Source organism: Diabrotica virgifera, chromosome 7 (assembly GCF_917563875.1).
Source record: "Diabrotica virgifera virgifera chromosome 7, PGI_DIABVI_V3a".
Taxonomy (NCBI): domain Eukaryota; kingdom Metazoa; phylum Arthropoda; class Insecta; order Coleoptera; family Chrysomelidae; genus Diabrotica; species Diabrotica virgifera.
In genome coordinates, this window is record NC_065449.1 from 212077824 (window position 1) to 212101356 (window position 23533).

Consider the following 23533-nt stretch of genomic DNA (forward strand, 5'->3'; position numbering starts at 1 on the left):
GTGTAAGTTGACCGGAGTATGTGTCTCACTTTTTTGTTCAGCTCTCCATAGCTTGAAAATGTAATTCCAAGGTATTTTATTTCCATTACGTGTTCAGTACTGATACCATCAAGTTCTATTTTTCTACCGAGGACCCTAGATATTATATTCTTACAATTTTTTTAGGGTAAGGATTTGATCTATTCTCAATTTCTATACCCTCAGAATCCGTATTGGTATGTATATAAAATAGTTTTTTCTTTTTCTGCAGTACGTTTGTAATTTTCTCATACAATTTTACAGTTTAGCATTTTAATACGGTTAAATCCTGCGAGTTCAACGTTATCAAAACTATTTTCCTTATCTTATATTTCCTACATTGTTTTGCCATAGGAAACAAGAATGTAAATGTGAAATTACAACTTGGAAAAAGGTTCACCATGTTTTACATTTTTATTATAATGAAAGCTTCGGCAATTCAGCTTGTTATCTTTAGGGAATAAACTGGAGAATAATCGTAAACTGTAACAAGCTTATGTCGTATTATTTCGTATTTTGGAAGTCTGGATTTCTGGATTGTAAAACAGTTTTATAAAAAAATATTAAGAGCATAGGCGGAAAATTTACTTGCAATGCTTTTTAAACGCCTTCATTTTTTTCGAATCCTGAAAAAAACTAAAATATTTTTGAAAAATTTAAATGTAGATTGAAAGATTATAATAATAAATTAATAGTCAAATATGTACCTGAATTTGTTATATTTTTAATTTATCCTGTTATTAAAGTTATTAAAACTATTAGTTTTCTATCCTTGGGATCGGTACTTGCCGGAGGGACCGCAGATGTTCGGTTATAATTAGCGTCTTTTTGTAAAGACAATGAAGTCGGCATTACTAAGTAACAAGACATTTACTCAATACACTCACACTACACATTACACTATGATTGAGGAATCAACTGTACCATGCTAATGGCTATTAGTTGACGAGGAAGATAAATAAAAATTCTTCTTCTTCTTCTTCTTCTTCCTCTTCCTCTTCTTCCTCTTCTTCTTCTTCTTCCTCTTCTTCCTCTTCTTCTTCTTCTTCTTCCTCTTCTTCTTCTTCTTCTTCTTCTTCTTCTTCTTCCTCTTCTTCTTCTTCTTCTTCTTCTTCTTCTTCTTCTTCTTCTTCTTCTTCTTCTTCCTCTTCTTCTTCTTCTTCTTCTTCCTCTTCTTCTTTTTATGTAGACATGACTGTCTGTTTTTTTAATGTGCCTCTAGTAAGTTGTCGTTCCATCGTTTTCGTGGTCTTCCCACTGATCGTCTTCCTATCGGAGAACCGTCTCTCGCTATTCTTACTACTCTATTTGTTCTCATTCGGCTTATGTGGTCATTCCATTCTATTCTTGTGTTTCTTACCCAGTTATTAATGTTGTCCACTTTGCATCTCCGTCGTATATCTGTACTTCTAGCTTTGTCCCATAGAGTCTTACCATAGATTTTTCGAGGTGTTTTCATCTCCGCTGTTTCGAGCAATCTTTTTGTCCTCTCTGTGTCAGGTCGTGTTTCTGCCGCGTAGGTATGTCATTATTTGTCTGATGACTGTTTTGTAGATTCTGTCTTTCATTTCTTTTCCGATATTTTTATTTCTTCATATTGTGTCATTCAGGCAACCGATGGCTTTTTTTTGCTCTATTCACTTGATCTGCCACTTCTGTTTCGAGCCTTCCTTAGCTAGATAGTGTGATGCCTAGGTATTTAAATTCCATCACTTGTTCTATTATCTGACCCTCCAGCTCCAATTTACATCTCATTGGATCTGCTGTTATAACCATGCATTTTGTCTTTTTTGGGGAAATTAACATATTAAAAATTTTCTGGCGGTTATATTAAATGGCATACGTTGTAAATCATCTTCACTTTGAGAGATTGGTCATCGTCTGCATAGCAGATTATTTTAAGTTGTTTTTCTCCCATTTGGTATCCTTTTTTAATTCTTACTTTTTTATTATTTCTTCCATGTTGAACAATAAAGGACTCAAGGAATCCCCCTGTCTTATTCCATTGCCAGTTTCAATTGGGTCTGTTAGTTCATCTTCTACTTTTACTTTTATTGTGTTGTTCTGGTAGATGTTTTTGATCGTTTTAATTATTCCTAGAGGTATATCTCTAGAGTATAACAAATGGATAACGTCCTTTAATTTGACCCTGTCAAATGCTTTTTTAAGGTCCACGAAACGTAAATATGCCGGTTTGTTGTATTCTAACGATTTCTCTTGAACTTGCCTCATAATAAATATAGCGTCAGTGCTAATGTTATAATTTCATTCAGTTTGTTTGTTATCACTTTGGTTGTGATAAAAACTCTTAGTAGATAAATGGACAGATAAAACAAGGGCAAAAATATAAGATATAAGATAAATAAAAAAAATCAATGGGAAAGTCCCAGTAGCTGGCTGTATACCATAATTAAAAATCATACAGAACAAGTAAAAACTTCGTTTGTATAATGGTATAAAAACTTTATTGAAAAACTATTAAAAAGACATCCAAAAGGATTCGCAAAACGTTTTCAATCTAGATCAGATCATCTTCAGTGCCTAGAACGAAGTATTTCCACGTTAGAATGAAAACAAAAGGTTAAAATTATGACTAGTTAAAGAAAAAATGTGGAATATACTTACGTTCTGCTTAGTACATGAAACTAGCAACCTTGTAGAATAGGTGACATCGAGAAATATGATTTACATTTTTAAAAAATTATGTTAGTGGCGACTCTTAAGTCGATGTTAAGTGATAAAATTTTAAGAGTGCTCAAAGGGCAACATGATTCACTGCTCGATGGTAACGTGTGGTACTTGCCAGTTAGATGGACACAGACCAACAAGAATATAGGAGATGACAATCTATTTATCAGACTGAAGTGACATGACAAGACAGGTAGTCAATTTTTGGTTATGAATTTAAATTCAAATTATCAGTTAATCTGCATGGATGTTAATAACTGTATTAAAGTGGAATTTAAATTATAATAAAATTAGATTCTATTGTAAAAGTCTAAAAGGTAACTCTCTGTTACAGAAAGAACTGTTGTTATTGTTATGTTAATAAAAATGTTATTCATAGTAAAATCAATGACATCATTGATGACAGTTTAAAAAAAGAAGAAGAAAGTTTAATTTAGTTTTGAAATAAAAAGAGAACTGAAATAACTTGAATGTAAACAACTAATGGAAGGAAAATACCAGAAAACTAGTAATATTGTAAAAAAATTGAAAAAAGAGTAATGTTCGTTGCCTATGATTATAATTGTAATGGGTAACAGAGAAAGAGAAAATTGATAAATTCAGCTGATAATTATTTGAATTAGTTAACTAACAATTTGAAATCTACAGATGGAACTGGAGTGAACAGACTGAAATGGGTGAAAGAAAAAATTATTTATATTACTGTAGAAGTTTTTTAAAAAGAGAGGTTTAGCAAAAAGCAGGTTAAATACAAAATAAAAAATAAAACAAGTAGTAGTGATTGCCTGGATATGGTAATGTTGAAAAAATATAATTTGATTAAATTACTGAAAGGATAATAGATATGTATTTACTGAAATGATAAGGGATGTAAAATGCCAAATTAAATGAAATTATGATTTGAAAGAATGTAGAAAAAGGGGAATGACATAAGTGTTATTATCAGAAATGCAAATTGAAATGTGTGACAAACAATTGTAAATGAGCTGTAATTAGTCATAGAACGGAATAGATGAAAAAATTAATGAGTTATAACATAACAGGCAAACTATTTATTGTGTGAATGAATATTAACGTGATAGCTAACTAATCAATGTTGAGGGTTGAAGGTTATTGTCTGAAATGGCAAACTGAGAATTTTGAATTTTGTAGCTGAAAAAGTCTTAGCTTGAATTTAAATTCATAACCAAAAATTGACTACCTGTCTTGTCATGTCACTTCAGTCTGATAAATAAATTGTCATCTCCTATATTCTTGTTGGTCTGTGTCCATCTAACTGGCAAGTACCACACGTTACCATCGAGCAGTGAATCATGTTGCCCTTTGAGCACTCTTAAAATTTTATCACTTAACATCGACTTAGAGTCGCCACTAACATCATTTTTTAAAAATGTAAATCATATTTCTCGATGTCACCTATTCTACAAGGTTGCCAGTTTCATGTACTAAGCAGAACGTAAGTATATTCCACATTTTTTCTTTAACTAGTCATAATTTTAACCTTTTGTATTCATTCTAACGTGGAAATACTTCGTTCTAGGCACTGAAGATGATCTGATCTAGATTGAAAACGTTTTGCGAATCCTTTTGGATGACTTTTTAATAGTTTTTCAATAAACTTTTTATAGCATTATACAAACGAAGTTTTTACTTGTTCTGTATGATTAAACAAAAAAAAAACTTTAATAGATAAATGAACAGATAAAACAGGGGCAATATAATGTCTTAATATAAATAATGATCCGGTAAAATAACAATTTTAACTCTTGTCCGAACATAAAAACAATGTAGTTTTCCTATTATAAAATGTGGAAAATATTAATAAAAATAAACAATATTAATTCTCGTTAATGTCCCAAATTATCCTATATTCCTAAAGACTCAACAAACGCTGATCTATTTTGACCTACTCTTAAATGGATTAAAATTCCGTATCATAACGTAATTCACCGTCTCTTTTTAACTCACATTGGATACACGCTATGTCGCTATTGACAAATTTTAATGAGGACAATAGCCCGGAGCTTAAATTAGAATTTACCGTGGTTCCTTTATTTTTTACGTTGGTTCAATGTCGTATCACTGTGTACTAGTGGTTTTCGTGTTTAATTGTCCTCAAATCGTTTAAAGGAATTATTATTGTCAAAGACCATTTCATTAATTATTGTATAAACACTTTCAGGTTTTGCATATAAAATGCACGACGCACGACTTAGAAATGTCACGGTGAGAGTTTTTGTCTTGATGTCTTTAAAAGCGGAAAAGGATACTAATTACATTATACAGGGTGTTAGTAAATAAGTATGAAAAACTTAAAGGAGCAATTCTACATAAAAAAATAATGACAATTTGTATTTCAAACTAAAAACTAGTTTTAAATGCTATGTTAAATTTATGAAAAGATTCCTTTCTTGACTTTTTTTGATATGGTGTACTAGGTCTGGATCCCGCGTATGAAAAAAAAGTTGATTAATAGCAAGCTGAAAATTTGTTAATAGCTTAAGGTTGTCTAGTGGGACAAACTTTGATATATGGGAACACTGGAACAGGGGAAGTTTTAATTGTGGAACAGGTTAAAAATTTGGAACGCTCAGACCACGAAAACGGCACATGTATTTTGTCCGACAGAACAAACTTAAACTCTCCGAACAGAGATTAAACTCTCATGCAAAAATCAAACTGCTATTTATCACCAAATGGGCGTTTTAATGAGTGGAACATGTAGAATATGTGAAATGACAGGAATTATGACAGGTGATAAATAGCAGTCTGATTTTTGCATGAGAGTTTAATCTCTGTTCGGAGAGTATAAGTCTGCTCTGTCGGACAAAATACATGTGCCGTTTTTGTGGTCTGACCGTTCTAAATTTTTAACCTGTTCCGCAATTAAAACTGCCCCTGTTCCAGTGTTCCCATATATCAAAGTTTATCCGACTAGACACCCTTAAGCTATTAACAAATTTTCAGCTTGCTATTAATCAATTTTTTTTTCATACTCGGGATCCAGACCTATACCGTTTTTATGCAAAAAAATAAAACATCTTGGCGCGTATTTTTCATTTCCTAATACGAGTGCATTATCAAGAACTATTTAAATACTAATCTAGAACAATAACAGAAAATATTACTAATAAGATTTTAAATAGGTGCAAAGCTACAACAAATGTTCAAAACGACCTGCTTTAGAGGTGACAGAAGAATTTTATATTCATCATTGGCGCGCATACGGGTAATGGTCTGAATTTTTTAAAGAAAAAAATAGTACGCCAGTGAGATATGTCAAATTAAAAATCATTTTTAAATTCCTCGTTCAATTTACAACAAAAAATCTTTCTTGTAATTTTTTCATATGATGCGACGTTTTTATGCAAAAAAATAAAAAATCTTAACGTCTACAAAGTATTTCAAATAAGTTTCTATGCATATGGAAACTACCTCGAATACTTTGTAAGCGTTAAGATGTTTTACTTTTTTGTATAAAAACGGCTCTTTATATGACAAAAAAGGAAAGGTATATTTTTTGTCACAGATTATAGGAGAAATTCAAAAATGATTTTTAATTTGACATATCTACGTGACGTACTATTTTTTTCTTTAAAAAAATTCAGATTATTCCTGTACGCGCACTAATGATGAATTTAAAATTCTTCTGTCACCTCTAAAAGACGTCATTTTGAACATTTGTTGTAGCTTTTCACCTAGTTAAAATCTTATTAGTAATGTGCTTGAGCCAATGTTGGCGCCAATGCTTTCCAGCAAATCATAAGAAAAAATCAATGACAAGCCACAGATATAGTTATATATGACCAATGACAAGCCACAGATAGTTTATAGAAGAGTCCTCGTCTTCTTTTTTATTTTAAAATCATCTTCGACAAGGTTTTTGTAGCAAAATATGTATAATCATATGCACTCATTATCACGACAGTCACAGCTGTAGCAATTTCCATGTCGGACATATTGACGTTGGCTCTAGAGGAAACAGACTGGACATGACTCCAATACTTAACCCAATGTGTGGGTGCCCCACCGAACATGGGAACACAGTTGACGCCAACGTTGGCTCCCATGTGTGGAGCCGGCGTTAGTGCTCCCACCTACCAAACTATTGTAATGCGACGTTGCCACTTAACCAATTTTCACATTTTTCAAATGCTAAAAAGACTGATAAAGCTACAAAAGAGACCACAGGGTCAATAAAAAACAATAAGTTTGTCAACAAGTCAACAATGTCAGCCTATTCCTCTCATTAATAAAAATTTTATAGTAACTTTTATATTGTTTGTTCAACAGTAAATGGTTTGAATTCAATTAGTGCGGTCGTAAATATTATTAAATTTATCTGACCTGGCCCATTGTTAAGATCCACCTGGAGCGATAAGCCACCGAGGTAGACAGAGTTGGTATTTTGCAATATAATAAAGCCTAAAATAAATTTTACCTGAAACCGGGCCTTTTATACTATTATCGGTTAATCCGGGCTGTTTATAGTGGTAACTAATTGAACTTAACCATTTACTGTTTAACATACCATACTACTAAACGCAGCTAACAGTTTCAAAATTTTCTACTACATATTACAATATTTCTGTATCATTGGAAAGATGACACTGCATATCCCCTTAACTAAAACTGCTCGACGTATATTAAAACTAAGCCTAATTCTAATGCTGTTTGTTTTTCTGTTTAGGGTCGACATACAAAAACTGGACAGCTCGCCGCCATTAAAGTCATGGACGTCACGGAAGACGAAGAAGAAGAAATTAAGTTGGAAATTAACGTACTGAAGAAATATTCAAACCATCGAAACATCGCGACTTACTATGGAGCGTTTATTAAGAAATCACCACCTGGGAAGGATGATCAGTTGTGGCTGGTCATGGAATACTGCGGAGCGGGTAATATATTTTTTTTATTTAACTGAAAGGAATAATTGTTGAGTTCGAAAAACCTTGTTTATTTCGTAACCACAAGCTAAATTTTATTTTAATAGGGGAGTGCATTTAGATTTTCACTTCGGAAAAAATCAAACAAGATAGAACTTTTTGTAATTTCATTAAGAAATGTTTAATAAACAACATATCAAAAAGTTCTACTCGAGAAATGGGTGCTTCATTTTTTATTAAACAAATGAACTACGAAATTAGATGTTTTTTTTTTAAATAACTCCGAAAATATAAATTTTAGAAAAAAACCATTGAAAAATTCAGAAAATTAAAAAAAAAACCTTATATAAAGAATTTTCTAAAATTAAATCTATACCTTCTATAATTTTTTATTTATAACGCTAAAGTCACTTTTCTCACAAACATTGGCGCAGTGTAAACTAACGTACTGCGAAGTGCACGGATGATTTATTTTAATGTAATTCTTTAACTAATGGATCAAATGGAATTTTACAAACTGAACATGAAAGAAGAATAATTAAGCTATCTTAAGGTTATAATAGAAAGAAATAAAATCTATGGGCATAAGTACGGTGTGGGCGGAAAGTGAGCCTTACATGAATTTTGTTTAAAAATGATTTAAAAATGTGTAACTACTACAACTTTTCTTATAAAACTCTCAATTTTGCCCAACTTACTACCTTTCAAGCATCTTACTAAATGATGTTTCATTCAAAAAAAAATCTCAAAAATTTAATTCAAATGATATGAAGTCTCAAAAAATGTAATTTTTGAAATCTTCGTAGTTTTATAAGTTCTTTTTTAAAGCTTAGGATGTAATCTTAAAAATTCACTGAATTATTTTACTTTACAAATGAAATAAACTATTTCTTTTTAAGAAAATTAAAAAAGATAACAAAAATGAACACAAAAACCGAAAATTACCAGTAAAAAAATGTTTATACAAAGTGATCAAAACTTTTTTCTGTAAAACTTACCTAAAATACATTTAATAATAAGCTTCATCAATAATAAATGTTCAGCAAAAAAAATTTTTTTTAGCTCTTATACAGTATGTCTGCGTAACTTGGAACCTATTAGGTCTGGATCCCGCGTATGAAAAAAAAGTTGATTAATAGCAAGCTGAAAATTTTTTAGTAGCTTAAGGGTGTCTAGTCGGACAAACTTTGATATATGGGAACACTGGAACAGGGAAAGTTTTAATTGTGGAACAGGTTAAAAATTTGGAACGGTCAGACCACGAAAACGGCACATGTATTTTGTCCGACAGAACAGACTTAAACTCTCCGAACAGAGATTAAACTCTCATGCAAAAATCAGACTGCTATTTATCACCAAATGGGCGTTTTAATGAGTGGAACATGTAGAATATGTGAAATGACAGGAATTATGACAGGTGATAAATAGCAGTCTGATTTTTGCATGGGAGTTTAATCTCTGTTAAGAGAGTTTAAGTCTGTTCTGTCGGACAAAATAAATGTGCCGTTTTCGTGGTCTGACCGTTCCAAATTTTTAACCTGTTCCACAATTAAAACTGCCCCTGTTCCAGTGTTCCCATATATCAAAGTTTATCCGAATAGACACCCTTAAGCTATTAACAAATTTTCAGCTTGCTATTAATCAACTTTTTTTTCATACGCGGGATCCAGACCTATATTGATAACTTTTTTATTATCAGTTTTACGAAAAAAGTTGTTGTTTATAAAATACTCTGCATTGTATATAATCTAAGATGCAATCATCAAATTATATCAAATTTAACTAATGTTATACGAGGTATGTCAAAAAATATGAATTTCACTCAAGAGTAAAGTACATTTACATTTCACAATATCGAAAATTTTTATTAAGAAAAGTTGTTTGGAATTAAAAAATTTGTTTTAGTGTTCAATTACATCCTTCTAATTAAAATATTGTGAATAATAAAGGCACTTAACTCTTAAGAAAAATTCATATTTTTTACATACCTCGTATAAAATTAAAAAAGATTGATATCTGATGGTTGTATCTTAGATTTTAGACCAAGGAAAGTATTTTATGAACAATAACTTTTTTTCGTAAAAGTGATAATAAAATAGTTATCATAATTGTAATAAAAAGATGATGGGTATCCGTAATTTGAGAAAAAATTGAAAATTTGTTTTTCGATTAGAATGATGTAATTGTATATTTAGACATAGTTTTGATATTCTGGAATATAAAGGTACTTTACTCTTTAACGAAATTCATATTTTTGACATACCTCGTATAAAATTGATAAAATTTGATATCTGATGGTTGAGTTTTAGATTTTTGACTATCCAGAGCATTTTATTAAGAATAACTTATTTTCGTAAAATTGATAATAAAAAAGTTTTCCATGTGGTTCCTAGCTACGCAGCTATAAGTATAAGAGCTTCTGTATAAGAATTTTCAAATTGCAATGCCATATTCGGATTCAGCATAATCAAAAACAAAATAGAAATATATTTGATCAAAGTAAAATGATGAATTTAACGAAATTTTTAAAATTATTAATACAAAACAATTGTTATTAACAATTAATAAACAATTAGCGGCCAAATCTGCGAGTAGAACTTTTTACTTTAACACGTATATAAACTAACAAAAAAAGTTTTAGAAAAATATAAGCTTGTTTGAATTATTCCGAAACAATGCATGTTTTCGTTCTAATTACACTCCCCTATATTCCAAACTAGAGCTTCACGATACGATACAATATCGATACTTTTTAGGTATTGAGTATTGTATTGGTTATGCTAATGAAGTATCGTATCGTGTATCGATATCGGCAATACTTTCTTATAAAAATATCGTATTGATATTGATTTCGATACGATATCGATACAATACTCGATAAAATATCGACATAAAAAGGATTAAATTACAGTACAACCTGCCATATCCGGACCTCCCCACATCCGGACGGTTCTACAGTCCGCATCTACCGAGAAAGGTAGTTCGGCTGTTGGACAACGCACCATCTCATTCCGACCCAAAAGAACTAAAAGATGGCGAAATAAAGTGTCTGTTTTGCCCCCAAATCTGACATCCCCGTCTGTCAGCCTATGGATCAAGGTGTCATAGAATCTATAAAATGTGTCTGGCGGTGTTGATTCCTTGAAGGAATGAAGGAGAAAACGTTACAGAGACTCTTAAAAAAATTGGTCTTGATATCCGGATTTTTTCATATCCGGATAGGTCGGTCGTCACATTGATCCGGTGTCAGGTTTTACTGTAATATAAAAAAACGATTATTTATTCATTTATTATATATTATTCATTTATTATTCATTTATTATATCTTTATTAAAAAATTAAAATATACAAGAAATAGGATAAATTACATTGTACCCTCACAAATATTATCCTTAACATCCATCTGTTCACGCAAATGAGTTCTTGGATACTTGTTTCTTTTAAAGAGCATCTTTTATTTGTTAGTACCAGCTCTGCTTCAGAAGAAAGTCGCTCGACTGGTACGGACGTCGCTTGGACACACAAAATATCTCTAGCCAACCGAGATAAAACGTGGAAAATACTACTACATAATATATGATTTCCACCATAATAAAATATTTGTGTCTGGTCCAGGTGGGTGATTCATTGTTAAGAACCGATTTTAAAACTGCCGACTGTATTCGGGAATATCGTGCGACAAAACAAACAAATTATTGCCAGGACGAGACTTGAGTTAACGCCGGGCATACAGTCCCCAAAGTTGGGCAAAACACAACAGTAACAAATGCACAGCCTTTGTTGAAGGTTTATCAACAGGACCGAGCACCGTTAGGTAAGCGCCAGCGTCTAATTGCCACCTCTATTGGCAGCGATTTGGTTTTTTGCAAAAGGGTGCCTTGTTTTTATATCGAAGAAAACCGTGGACTTTCAGAAAGACATGAACTCCATGTGCTTTGAGAAGTGGTTCTCCAGCGTGTAGATAGTAACTCTAAAGTCCTTTTACTCTATGACGACCGATATGCAATTAAGAGATGATCAGTGGGTCTCAAACAGTGGGGCGTTAATAAAAAGTAAAAATATTTAATTTCCTGTATTTTATGTTCAGTAAGAATATTGGATTTTAATATATCAAAGGCAAATAAAATGAATATAATATGTATATACAGGGCGTGTTAATAGAAGTGAGACGGAATATTTCGAATTCTCGAAATTATTTGTCGACATCAAATGTTCATTAAGATCTCTATTTTGCGTAGAATGGTTTTGCATGCAGTAAAATTGGAAAATACTTAACAAGTTGCTGGTGTGTCCAAATTTGAATAAAATACATCCTGGATTTTACTTTCTACAGACACTGTATTAAATATAACCTTGAAACAAACTGGCACTAAATCAATTCCGAGTTTTCAACAAAACAAAAGGTTTAAACAAGTGTAGTGATTGCAAAAACGCATGTTTTAAATAAGATTTTTGCTGATTATGTATTTTGCTAAAATATGAAATAATACCAATACAATTCACAACCATCATTTAATTTTTAACGATAAACAAAAGTATAATATGATGACTTCGTCTAAAACGACTTTGTCGATAACAGTGTCGTTAATAGATATTTTTAAATACCATGAATCATTTTCCAATGATTGGGTGGATTTAAGAAATACATATTTACTAAACAAATTTTTTTACGTGTATAAAGATTATAATAATTATGACACATGGTAGTCCTTTTATTTTTTAAATAATATGGTTTTGTAAAGGTATAACTTCGATTATTGGCTAAACCTACATCGTACGATACGTCACAAAAAATTAAAAAAATAACATGTAAATTCACTGTTTAAATAAGATACAGTACGCTGGAATAAGTGTTACCCCCTTAATAACCTATTTATTTCGAGCACATAAGCAAAACACTCGGACAGGTCGAGTTTTAAAATAATCAAAGTATATTATAACTTCAATGTTTCGAACTTTACGCGATCCCTCTTCAGGTGACAGGCAAAACTTTTATTTTTTTAAATGGGAAAGTACATCATGTGATAGCTCATTTAAAAGTGTTTGAAATACCGATTACAAAATGTATAATACTTTAATCCTTTTTAAGAGCGTAGGCGCAAAATTTCGATCGAATTGTTTTTTAAACGCATTCATTTTTAAAAACTAATAAGTATTTTTGAACAATTTAAACGCAGAATAAAATATTACATTACATTACATTACCGAGGGCTGAAAGTCCCTTAGAATAAACAAACATTTCTTTTGAATGATATATTTGAAATAAAATATTCCACTAAATTTTCTTTTTTTTTTCACCCCTGTGACTTATTAAAATAATCATTATAGAAGTTCTCAGAGAATTTTAACCCTCGATAATATTGTAATATTTCATTCTGCGTTTAAATTTTTCAAAAATACTTATTAGTTTTCTCAGGATTCGAAAAAAATGAATACATTTCACAATATTTCATCGAAATTTTGCGTCTACGGTCTCAAAAAGTATTAAAGTATTATCATTTTTGTAATCAGTCTTTCAAAAGCTTTTAAATGAGGTATCACATGATGTACTTTCCCATTTAAAAAATCAAAGTTATCACTGTCACCTGAAGAGGTACCGCGTAAAGTTCGAAACATTGATGCTATAATATACTATGATTATTTTAAAAATCGACCTGTCCGAGCGTTTTGCTTATGTATAAAAAAATAATAAGTTATTAAGGGGGTAACACTTATTCCAGCGCACTGTATATTCCGTACTATTGCAATAAAATATTAAAACGAATAAACGAAAACTTGTTGAGTAGTGCTGATTGACACAACAGACCAGTAAAATGTTATTCATACAGGTAGTGTAAAATATATCGCCGCTTATCTGGTCCGCTAGTAATGAAGTTATCAGCATTTAATTGCAAAGCGGTCTTCTTAGGTGGAAAATACTTTAGTAGTGGATAATGCCTTTTATCACAACCGCCTTGTTGAACGCATTCCAACGATGACTTCAACTCGTGAATCATTCAACGCATGATCCGTCATGCCGAGCTGACTACGAGAAAAATGGATTTTATTTACAGAGAATATGGTCAAAGCAGAATAATGACAATAATCAAGAAGCATCAGAGATATCGTCAATATGCTGCTAATTCAATGGCTAGACTTCATGGTATTACTGTTTGAGCATCTTAGTAGATATCGTCAATATGTTGTTGACTCAATGGCTGGACATTGAAACAATTGGTGTGAAATCGATTTTTTTATTTGTTTAAATATTGTTTAAGTAAATAAGTTCTTGTGGTAAACTTTTTACTATAATATTACATAATAACATAATCTTTCGATTACAGATAAATTTAGCTTGTCGGTAAGAAATAATCAAGGTGTTCCGAACGCAATGGTATATCAATTTGTTCATGGATTTTTTTTCAGAAACTTGCTATATTTATAAAATCAAAATATAGTAATTGCGCATTTTGAAACTACTTATCTTTCGACTGAAGCTTTCAAAATACAATTACATACAAGAATTTACGTCTTAAAATTACCCAAATTTTTAAAAGAAAGTATTTCCGAAGCCACGAAGTAATTGTTTATAATTTGTTTAAAAATATTTATAAATGAATAGGTTCTTGAGGGAGAGATATTTTTCATTTTGTGGGTATGAAATTGACGAAAAGAAACTTTTTGCGAGCTTATTACAAAAAACTCATCTTTCGACGGTGTAAATTTTAGCTAGAAAATAATTTTGTAATTTGCACAGCCTTTCTGAGTTGTTTTAGGTTCGTAATATATTTCTATTCCAGTACCCTTTATTGCTTTTGCTAAACAATTGTTGCATATTCAATTGCTTTTAATTGAATAATTAATATGACTTCCATTGCATCTGGTTCTATTTTACCTCGGACTCCTTGTCAACAGGGATACTCTCATGTAATTCTCCATCGGTGGCCTGCTTGGAGGCCAGAATTGCCCAGCTCCACACTGAAGTATTTATTTTCCATAACGGGCCAATGGCACCTTCAAATTCCACTTTTGGTCTTTGAGAGATACGCCAGCACACGTTTGGATTTAGTAAAGATCTCTGTGATCATAAAGGATTATTCCTCAACACATATCACCCCAAAATACACGTCCATTCGACTTCCTTCGTATCTGTTTCATTCTTCCGTTTCAACTTCTGTTTCATTCTTGAATCCCATTTTGTTGAGATCACTGCTCTCTTGGCTCCTATTAGAGCAGTTTTGTAGCTTCAACTACCACATATTTTGATAAGTTTAGAGACTATTTAGGCAGAGACTATTTACAGCAGCCTGTAACATTTCTTCATCGAGAAGTAAACGGAAATTTCTAGGATATGATGACTTTGCTAATGTCAGCACCCTACTCTCTAATGTTGCTAAACTTACTACGTGCTTTGTTGCCGAGATAAGTTTCAGGTGTTTTCTGTAAGATTATTATCCTCTACTGTTGATTCCCGTACCGATGTTATCTGCCATATCTTTCTTAGTCTGATGGACATATTTGTTGAAGTAAAGTCCGTTCTTACAAAATTTCCAATTTAGATACATACATATTAGTGATACAACGAATGTCATTTTTTGAACATTCGCGAATGCGAATGTGAATATCTGCTACCGACATTCGCGAATGCGGATGCGAATGCGAATATTCAGTTTTTTTAATTTTGTTTGTATTTTTGTAATTTTTTCTCTAAAGTTTTAATGAGAAGTTAATTGATATTTAGTTTAAATCAATCTGCATCTTAAGCTTTATTACATAATAACAAATATTACAATAACGTGAAGACTGATAATATGATTACAGTCGGAAAAATTAAAGAATACCCATGAACGAACATATAAAACACGCTGTATTTTCCTGTCACCGTGTCACAAAGAAAATTGCCCAGCGCAAGTACATGTAATAATAATTATTACATGTACTTGCGCTGGCCATTTTTTTCTATGACACGGTGACAGGAAAATACAGCGTGTTTTATATGTTCGTTCATGGGTATTCTTTCATTTTTCCTACTGTATACGAGGTTAAGTTACTTTTTCTTATAGTCGAGGAAATGAAGCATTTTGGCTCGCAATTTTTTCGTCCAGCATGGATTTACTTGAAATTTTCACAGAAGGTAGGGAATAATCCAAGGATCATTTTCTGTATATTGCCGCTGTACGCTAAAACCTTGGGGGTGGGAATTTTTTATTAGATTTTAACCATGTAAATCGATGTAAAAAGTCATTCTAAGAAAAAAATGTTTTTTACATTTTCTTCGTAAAACTAATATTTTTCGAGTTATTCGCGCTTGAAAGTAACAGTTTTTCGTCGAAAAAATCGACTTTTTTAGAGAGTTTTTTGAGAATACCTAGAAAAATATGCATTTAGTCAAAAAAACTGCAGATAACAAAATTGTATCTTTTAGTAACACAAACTAAATTCTTGTTCTATAATATCTTTAAGACCAACACGAACCGAGATACGGCATGTTAAAAGTTAGCTTTTCTCGTCAAATGCATAATTTGAAATATTCAAAGCCAAATAACGGGAAAACTTTGCATTTTTAGAGGAAAACTTAAATTATATTTTTTTCAAGCATGAAATTAAGGCTTTCAAAAAATAATAATAAAAAATTTCTAACATGAAAATAGAGCGACTTATGATCAAAAAAGGGTCGGTACCTGCTTTTCTCTACGAAAAAATCAGTGAAAATAACCCCCTAACTACCCTCCTAATTAAAAATTGGTCTTCACATTTCTGTAATTCCTTGTATATTTACATTGTCAATACACGAAAGAAGTTTAACCTATTTAAAAGGCCTAATTTTAGAAAAATTGGAGTTTAAGGCTATGGGTACATAATTCGCAAATATTTTACGTGTATCCCTACTTTTTATGTTTTTACACGGCAAATTACGCGTAGTAAAATTCACACTGGTATGGATATGTAAACATTACTAGAATGTCATTCTACTTGAAAATGTCATTATTAATTTCAAGAGATGGGTTTTGAATGTTCTTGGATAACTGTTATTTTTATAATTGGAAATTATTAATTCAGTTAATAAATGTGATAATTTTTTCACTAACTATGTATTCATCATCATCAATGGTGCTACAGCCCTATGAAAGAGCCTCGACCTTCCCAAGTCTATTACGCCAGTCAGTCCTATCCATTGCCAACCGTTGCCAGTTTGCTGCGCCTATTTTTCTCCCATCCTCATCTACACCATCTTTCCATCTAAGTTTTGGCCTACCCCTATTTCTACTTCCCACAGGTTGTGACATAAGGATTCTTCTAGGAGGGTTGTTATGCTGTGATCTTGCTAGATGTCCTGCATATCTTAGTCGTCCTATTCTTATAAGAGATACTACGTCTTTTCCACCAAATATATGTTTATATCTGTGGTATACCTCGTAGTTGTACCTCCTCCTCCAAATACCATTTTCACAGATGCCACCGAATATGCCTCTCAGGATCCTTCGTTCAAATATAAGCAGAAGGTTTTCATCTGCCTTGGAGATGGTCCATGTCTCCGATCCATATGTCAACACTGGTTGTATAAGGGTTTTGTATATGGTTATTTTTGTTTTTTGGCTTAAGTTTCTGCTTCTCATATGTCTACTCAGTCCAAAATAGCATTTGTTCGCTAGGATTATCCTTCGCTTGATTTCTTCTGTCATGACGTTTTCCTTGGTGATCAGGGAGCCTAAGTATGTGAATTTGTCCACCACTTCAAAGGTAGAGTTATTAACAGAGAATTGGTGACCGATGTTTATGGCTCTATTGTTGGGTGTTGATGCCACCATCTTAGTTTTCTCCTCGTTTACTAACTATGTATTCAGTGATTGCAATAATTTATTTGTACAGCAAAGACTAATACTCAATCGAGAAAAGAGGAAAAGTGTTAAAGTGATTTTTTAATAATATATTGTTATGGAACGCCTACAATTTTGAACATCTTTAACAACAAAATACTTGGATCACAGAATATATTATCCTGATGTATTCTCTGCTTCGATCTTCCACAAATAATACACAATAAATAACTTTTTATTAAGTTCACGTCTTAAATCAATTATTTATCAAATACACTATATTTCAATAATATTTAATCAATAACTCAACATATTCCCGATGCAATGTCAAATATTTAAAATTGTCACTGATTGTCAGTGTCTGACTGACAATATATGCTGACAATATTATATTTGGCTGAGTGCGTTGTAAGACAAAGATACATTTGGAAAATATTACCACGGCATTGTGTTTATTTTTTTTGAATCCTGAAAAAACCAATAAATATTTTTGAAAAATTTAAACGCAGAATGAAAGAATAAATTATTACCGAGGGCCGAAAGTCCCTTAGAATAAATAAAAACTTTATTTTGAATGATATATTTGAAATTAAAAATCACACTAAATTGTCTCTTAGTTTTTCACCCCTGTAACTTATTAAAATAAACATTATAGAAGTTCTCAGGGACTTTCGGCCCTCGCTAATAACGTGATCTTTCATTCTGCGTTTAAATTTTTCAAAAATACTTATCAGTTTTCTCAGGATTCGGAAAAAATGAATCCCCATTTGAATTGCATTGCAGCCGAAAATACGTACCGATCCTCTTAAAGAAAAACTGATTTTTTGCAATTTGGTATTTTTTACCATTTTCTTCAAAATATCTCCGAAAATACTAGAAATACGAAAAAAATCATAAATAACTAAATTGTAGCTTTTTTAATAACTAAAATTATGTTTGGCATAGATTTTCATTACAGTTAATAGTTAGCGAGATATAGCTGTTTAAAACCTCTATTTACGAGCAAAGACCCCCTTATTCGAGTTCTTTAAACCCACCCCAATTAAAAAGTAAGGGATCTAACGGAATTTAATTTACCCAATCTTATAGTTCTTCAAAAATCCTACAAAATCATTTTTGAAAAAGCTTTTTATCGCCAAAAATGAAGGATCTATGTTTATAAATTGATTTTTTTTTCAAAATATTCGAATAGTCCGCTTATGGAACATTTTCAATGAATGTATAATACCACAGAACTGGTTCGTATACTGGAAGATGACTTAAAAACTATTTTTGTATTTGTACCTCTACATATTTGTAAATTCGTATTTTTGTGTAAATAAATGTTTTTGTAATTCTATAATTCTACTTTTTTTTCTGTATAGATCTATTAAATTACCTACTTATAAAAATTGTAACGTTCTTAAGGGTGGTCTTTAAGGGTTGAAATATTATGATATTATATCCTAAAGCATAAAACAATCAATATTTTCAGCCAATCAAAACCAAATTTTATCCATATTAAAGTTTACAATGTTTTTATATAATTTTTGCTTGACGCCCTTGAGAATGTTAAAGAATATGAAGTACAGGGTGAGATGATCCTAATCCCAAATTTTTATCTAAATCGATGCAAGCCGAAATTATTCTTTTAGGATAAGTAATTTTTTATATATAGCTCCAACAAGGGTGGTTTTAAGTGTTGAATTATGATAGTATTTCCTAAAGCAAAAAACAATTATTATGTAACTAATAAGAACCAAATGTTGACAATATTAAGTTTAAAATGTTGTTTTATAATTTTTTACAAGTAGTTTCTTTAGGGGTAGTTTTCACCCTTAAAAAACCAAAAGCGTACAACGGCTCAATATAGAAAATGAACTAGAGGGTGTAATGAGCCTAATCCCAAATTTTTGTACAAATCGATGCTGGATGAAAAAATTGCGAGGTTTTGCCATTTTTTCAGCTTCATTTCCTCGACTATTAATAAAAAAAGATTAGATGTGAATAGATTTTGATTTTATTAACCTAATATTATCCACAAATTATTTTTTTTTGATGTTCATATTCGCAAAACATTCGCACAAATCTCGCGAATACGAATGCGAATATGCAAAAATATGCGAATATTCGCGAATGCGAATATATTCTTTCATCACTAGTACATATCATGTTTAATATGAAAGGTGATAAAGGAGATGGGATCTGGTGCCTTCTGTAGATCGTTCGTGACTTCTTTTTTAAACACGAAAATGCTCTTCAGGCTGTGGCTGGTACTATACGCCTTTACTTGTGTGTTTCTATTTTTTGCTCCTCTGACAGCATTATCTCTGGTTCAAGCCACATGACTACGTTAAGGTGGGACTGGTTACTTATATTTTTTAATATTTTATCTGTTAGAAGTTATAAGACGTTATAAGCATATGCGTAAATACGAAAATGCCACATTGCATATTAAAGTCAATGGGGATATGAAAACAGAGTTAAAATAAGTAGAGCTGTACGTCAAGGAGACACTGTAGCTACAAAGTTATTTACTATGGCGCTAGAAAAAGTCTTCACATCATTACCGCGGGAAGGTAGATGCACAAATATTGACGGCTCTCATTTGAATCATCTTATCTCCAATTTACCGATGATATCTTCGTAATAAGTGGCAGTATTCTTGAAGTGAGAGACATGTTAAATCGACTGAATGCTGCTTAAGATGTCAAGGACAAAAGTGATGATGACGAACAATGCTCGGTATTAGTCTTTGGAGACAGAAAAGAACCAAAATTGCAGTTGTGTTAGAACTTCTTGCAAAACTGAAATGGCAATGGGTAGGACAACAAGATCAGCTCGGCAAGATTAAACCAGATAGACAACTAAACTGGCGACCAAGACAGACAAAAGCGGAAGAAATGGTTTGATGCTATCAAAAAGTATTCCGGATATAGGTGCTTTCAAATAAGCACACGACTGGACAGAATGGGGAAATATGAAAGAGGTCTATATTCAAGAGTGGCTAGAAAATGGCTGAAGGAAAAGAAAAGTTTATGCATATGTGAGTTAGTCTTTGAATTACTTTGACTTTACCTTCGTGATGGTCTTACTGTTGAATTTTATTTTTCCTATCGGTTAGCACGAATTTTTTATTAATTTTAATGAGTGGGAAATAGAACGTTAGGTGTTGACCAACAGAAATTTCCAACACTGTATTATAAGTAATTTAGAAGTTTTTGTTTTTTAGTGTACACATGCTTAAAATGTAAATATTTACTATAAGTGAAGTAAACCGTATCTAATCAACATTAACGAGATTTTTAATAACAAAAATACAAGTTTTTGTAATAACCGATATTTAACTAAAGGCACTTTCTCATATCACGAACGCAACCGAACATATTGTAAACCATAATATTTCATTGTTGGAGTTTTTGCGAATGAAGATCGTATTTTCAAACGATATAACCCTCTTTCTATGTAAACAACTTTATTTTAACCGACACCAAATTAGAAAACTTTTCCAATAAACACGCAAATCCGAGAAAAACTTTTTAAAACTCCAGATAAAGGCACGTAACATTAATAAATAATTTCTGGTTCTCCCCGGAGACTTTTAGACCAGTTAATGAAGGTGAAATACGGCGATACCGTGTAATTTTCCGTGTCATCTAAAATTTAAACAGTGCCAGAGAAGCAGAGAGGCCTAGGCCCTTTAATTAAGAAATAGAAGTTACAAGGTGTTAAACTACCTTTAAGTAAGCTAGGTATTTTCCAACAGCATCCTGCTCATGTCATTTTGGCAGAACGTTTTATCAGCTAATACAAGTAATGATGTGGAAAACTCTATTAAACCGGGAGATATTAACAGAACTTCAACCACGATTTTCTAAGTCCTGCCCTTTGCAATTTCTGGAAGGTTAGAAAAAATACTTATAATTTATGGAAAAATCCACGGGTTTTCTGTAACATTTTCCTGAGAAAATTAGATTTTTCATGAGGAAAAAAATGGGGAGTTGCGATGAATTTGCGAGGGAGTCCTGCCATATCCATAGAATGACAGGATACTATCAATTTTATGAAGAAAATTTTTTGGGCAGGAGGGTTGCAAAATGACTAAGGGAGTATATAGATATACAAACATGTAATGAAAATAATGAAATTTTCATAATTTTCTGAGTCCTGCCAACTTAATCAATTAAACATAATTATTTGAAAATGATCGAAAAAAATGTTGGCATGACGTCTCCTAATGTTTAACTGCACTTGTCCCTTTTAAAATTCTGTGGAAAATTTTCACCCTGGTTCCGTGATTTTCTGAGTCATAAAATAAATTTTATTATAAAATAAATAATTTAAGTAGACATTATTTAAAATGGCAGGATGTTTAGTTACACCTTTTTTCCTATACATAGTTAAAAAATGTGTAAGAAAATTCGTGGAAAGTTACACGATTTTCTGAGTCATGCCATTTTGCACATATCTCGAGAATGTTAATATAAAGCTCTTTACAAAGAGGCGGGATGATTGTGTAGTTATTTCTTATATAAAAATAAAATGTTAAGTCTGTAAAATTATTGCTGGTTGTTATACAAACATATTCATATCACCACAATTTTATGAGTCATGGCATGTTAAGTATGCTTAAAAAACACTAATCTAAAACCGTTTACAACGTGGCAGGATAATCGCAAAGATATTTAATACATAAAAATTAATTTTTATATCGTTAAAACAATCGTACGGTATATTATTTTCCTGAGTAATGTCTCGGATTTTTACACACCTTTCAAATCTAATACCAAACTGAAAGATATTTATTTTAAGATCATATTTGTATCTAAGTAAACGTAATAAAAGTAATAGGAAGAAAATCAATAATTTTACAATTAATTGGTTATAGTAGGGATTGTACCTATTATACAGGTTGTCCAGAAACTCTTCTAACAAACGAAGCCCGGAAATTACTCAGATAATTTTAAGAAAATTTAACTCAATTCACCTATTCCGAAAATGCTTGCTAAGGAAGCTAAAGCTCTTTAACGATGGCGTATTAGTAACGATTAGTTTTTTTTTAAATAGCTCCAGAACACTTCTATGTATTTAGAAAAAAGAAAATTGGTACATCTTTCAGAGATAGATCGATTCCATCAATTGTCAATTTTTAGTACCGGTCATAGGCGTCCGTTTAGGGTAGGGAAACGGATATTTTATCGCATAACTTTTCTGTGTTTAACTTTTAAGCATTTGGACACTGGATTATTAAACTACGGGGTATTCTTGTACTAAAAGGTACTCTTGCTTTAAGTCGGTAGGATACGCCAGGTTCTAGAAAAATCGATTTGAAAAATTTTGCGGTTTTTGAATTTGAAAAAAAAAATAAATAAAAAAAACTATTTAGAAAAACGAAAACTGGTACGTTTATTTCTCTTCCAGAGATGAATCGATTTTATCAATTGTGAATTTCTAGTATCGGTCATAGGCGCCCGTCTTGGGTAGATCAACGAAATCTCATAACTTGCTTTAATTTTTAAGCATTTTTGACAGTAGAGTTGTATTAAATTATGAGGTATTCTAGTACTAAAAGTTACTCTTGCTTAAAGTCGATAAGTACACCGTTTTTTTAAATTTTTTTATTCAAATTTTTCTTAAATTCAAAATACGAAAAATTTTAAAATTGATTTTTCTAGAAAACGGTGCATCCTACCGACTTAAAGCAAGAGTACCTTTTAGTACTAGAATTGTTGTGCTACCTCACACTGTACTACTGTACTACCTCACAATTTAATAATATAGTGTCAAAAATGCTTAAAAGTTAAAGACAAAAAAGTTATGCGATAAAATAACCGTTGTCCTACCCAAAACGGACTCCTATGACCAGTACTAGAGATTCGCAATTGATAGAATCGATTTATCTCTGGAAGATAAAATGGCGGACCAGTTTTTGTGTATCGAAATGGAAGCGTTCTGGAGATATAAAAAAACTAATTACGAGGCGCCATCTTCAAAGAGCTCTAGCTTTTTTTCGTATCTCTTACGACAAACGAGTAATTGGACTTTGTCACACTAATGCCCCACCCTGTATACGAAATAACTATAAAACCATCCTGCCTCTCTGTAAATATACTTATATAGATTCTTGAAACATATGCAAAATGGCATGACTCAGAACATCGTGGA

The 23533-nt window shown here is 31.6% G+C and overlaps 1 protein-coding gene across 13 annotated transcripts in view; it reads left to right on the top strand.

Annotated features, from left to right (window-relative positions):
* The window catches only part of LOC114340505 (serine/threonine-protein kinase mig-15), a 315391-nt gene that overhangs the window by 96125 nt on the left and 195733 nt on the right, over positions 1-23533 (top strand). For all 13 annotated transcript variants that reach the window (XM_028291310.2, XM_028291254.2, XM_028291296.2 and 10 more), the window contains exon 3: positions 7397-7604. In XM_028291310.2, coding sequence (XP_028147111.1) covers positions 7397-7604 — 208 coding nt within the window. The remainder of the gene's footprint in view (positions 1-7396; positions 7605-23533) is intronic.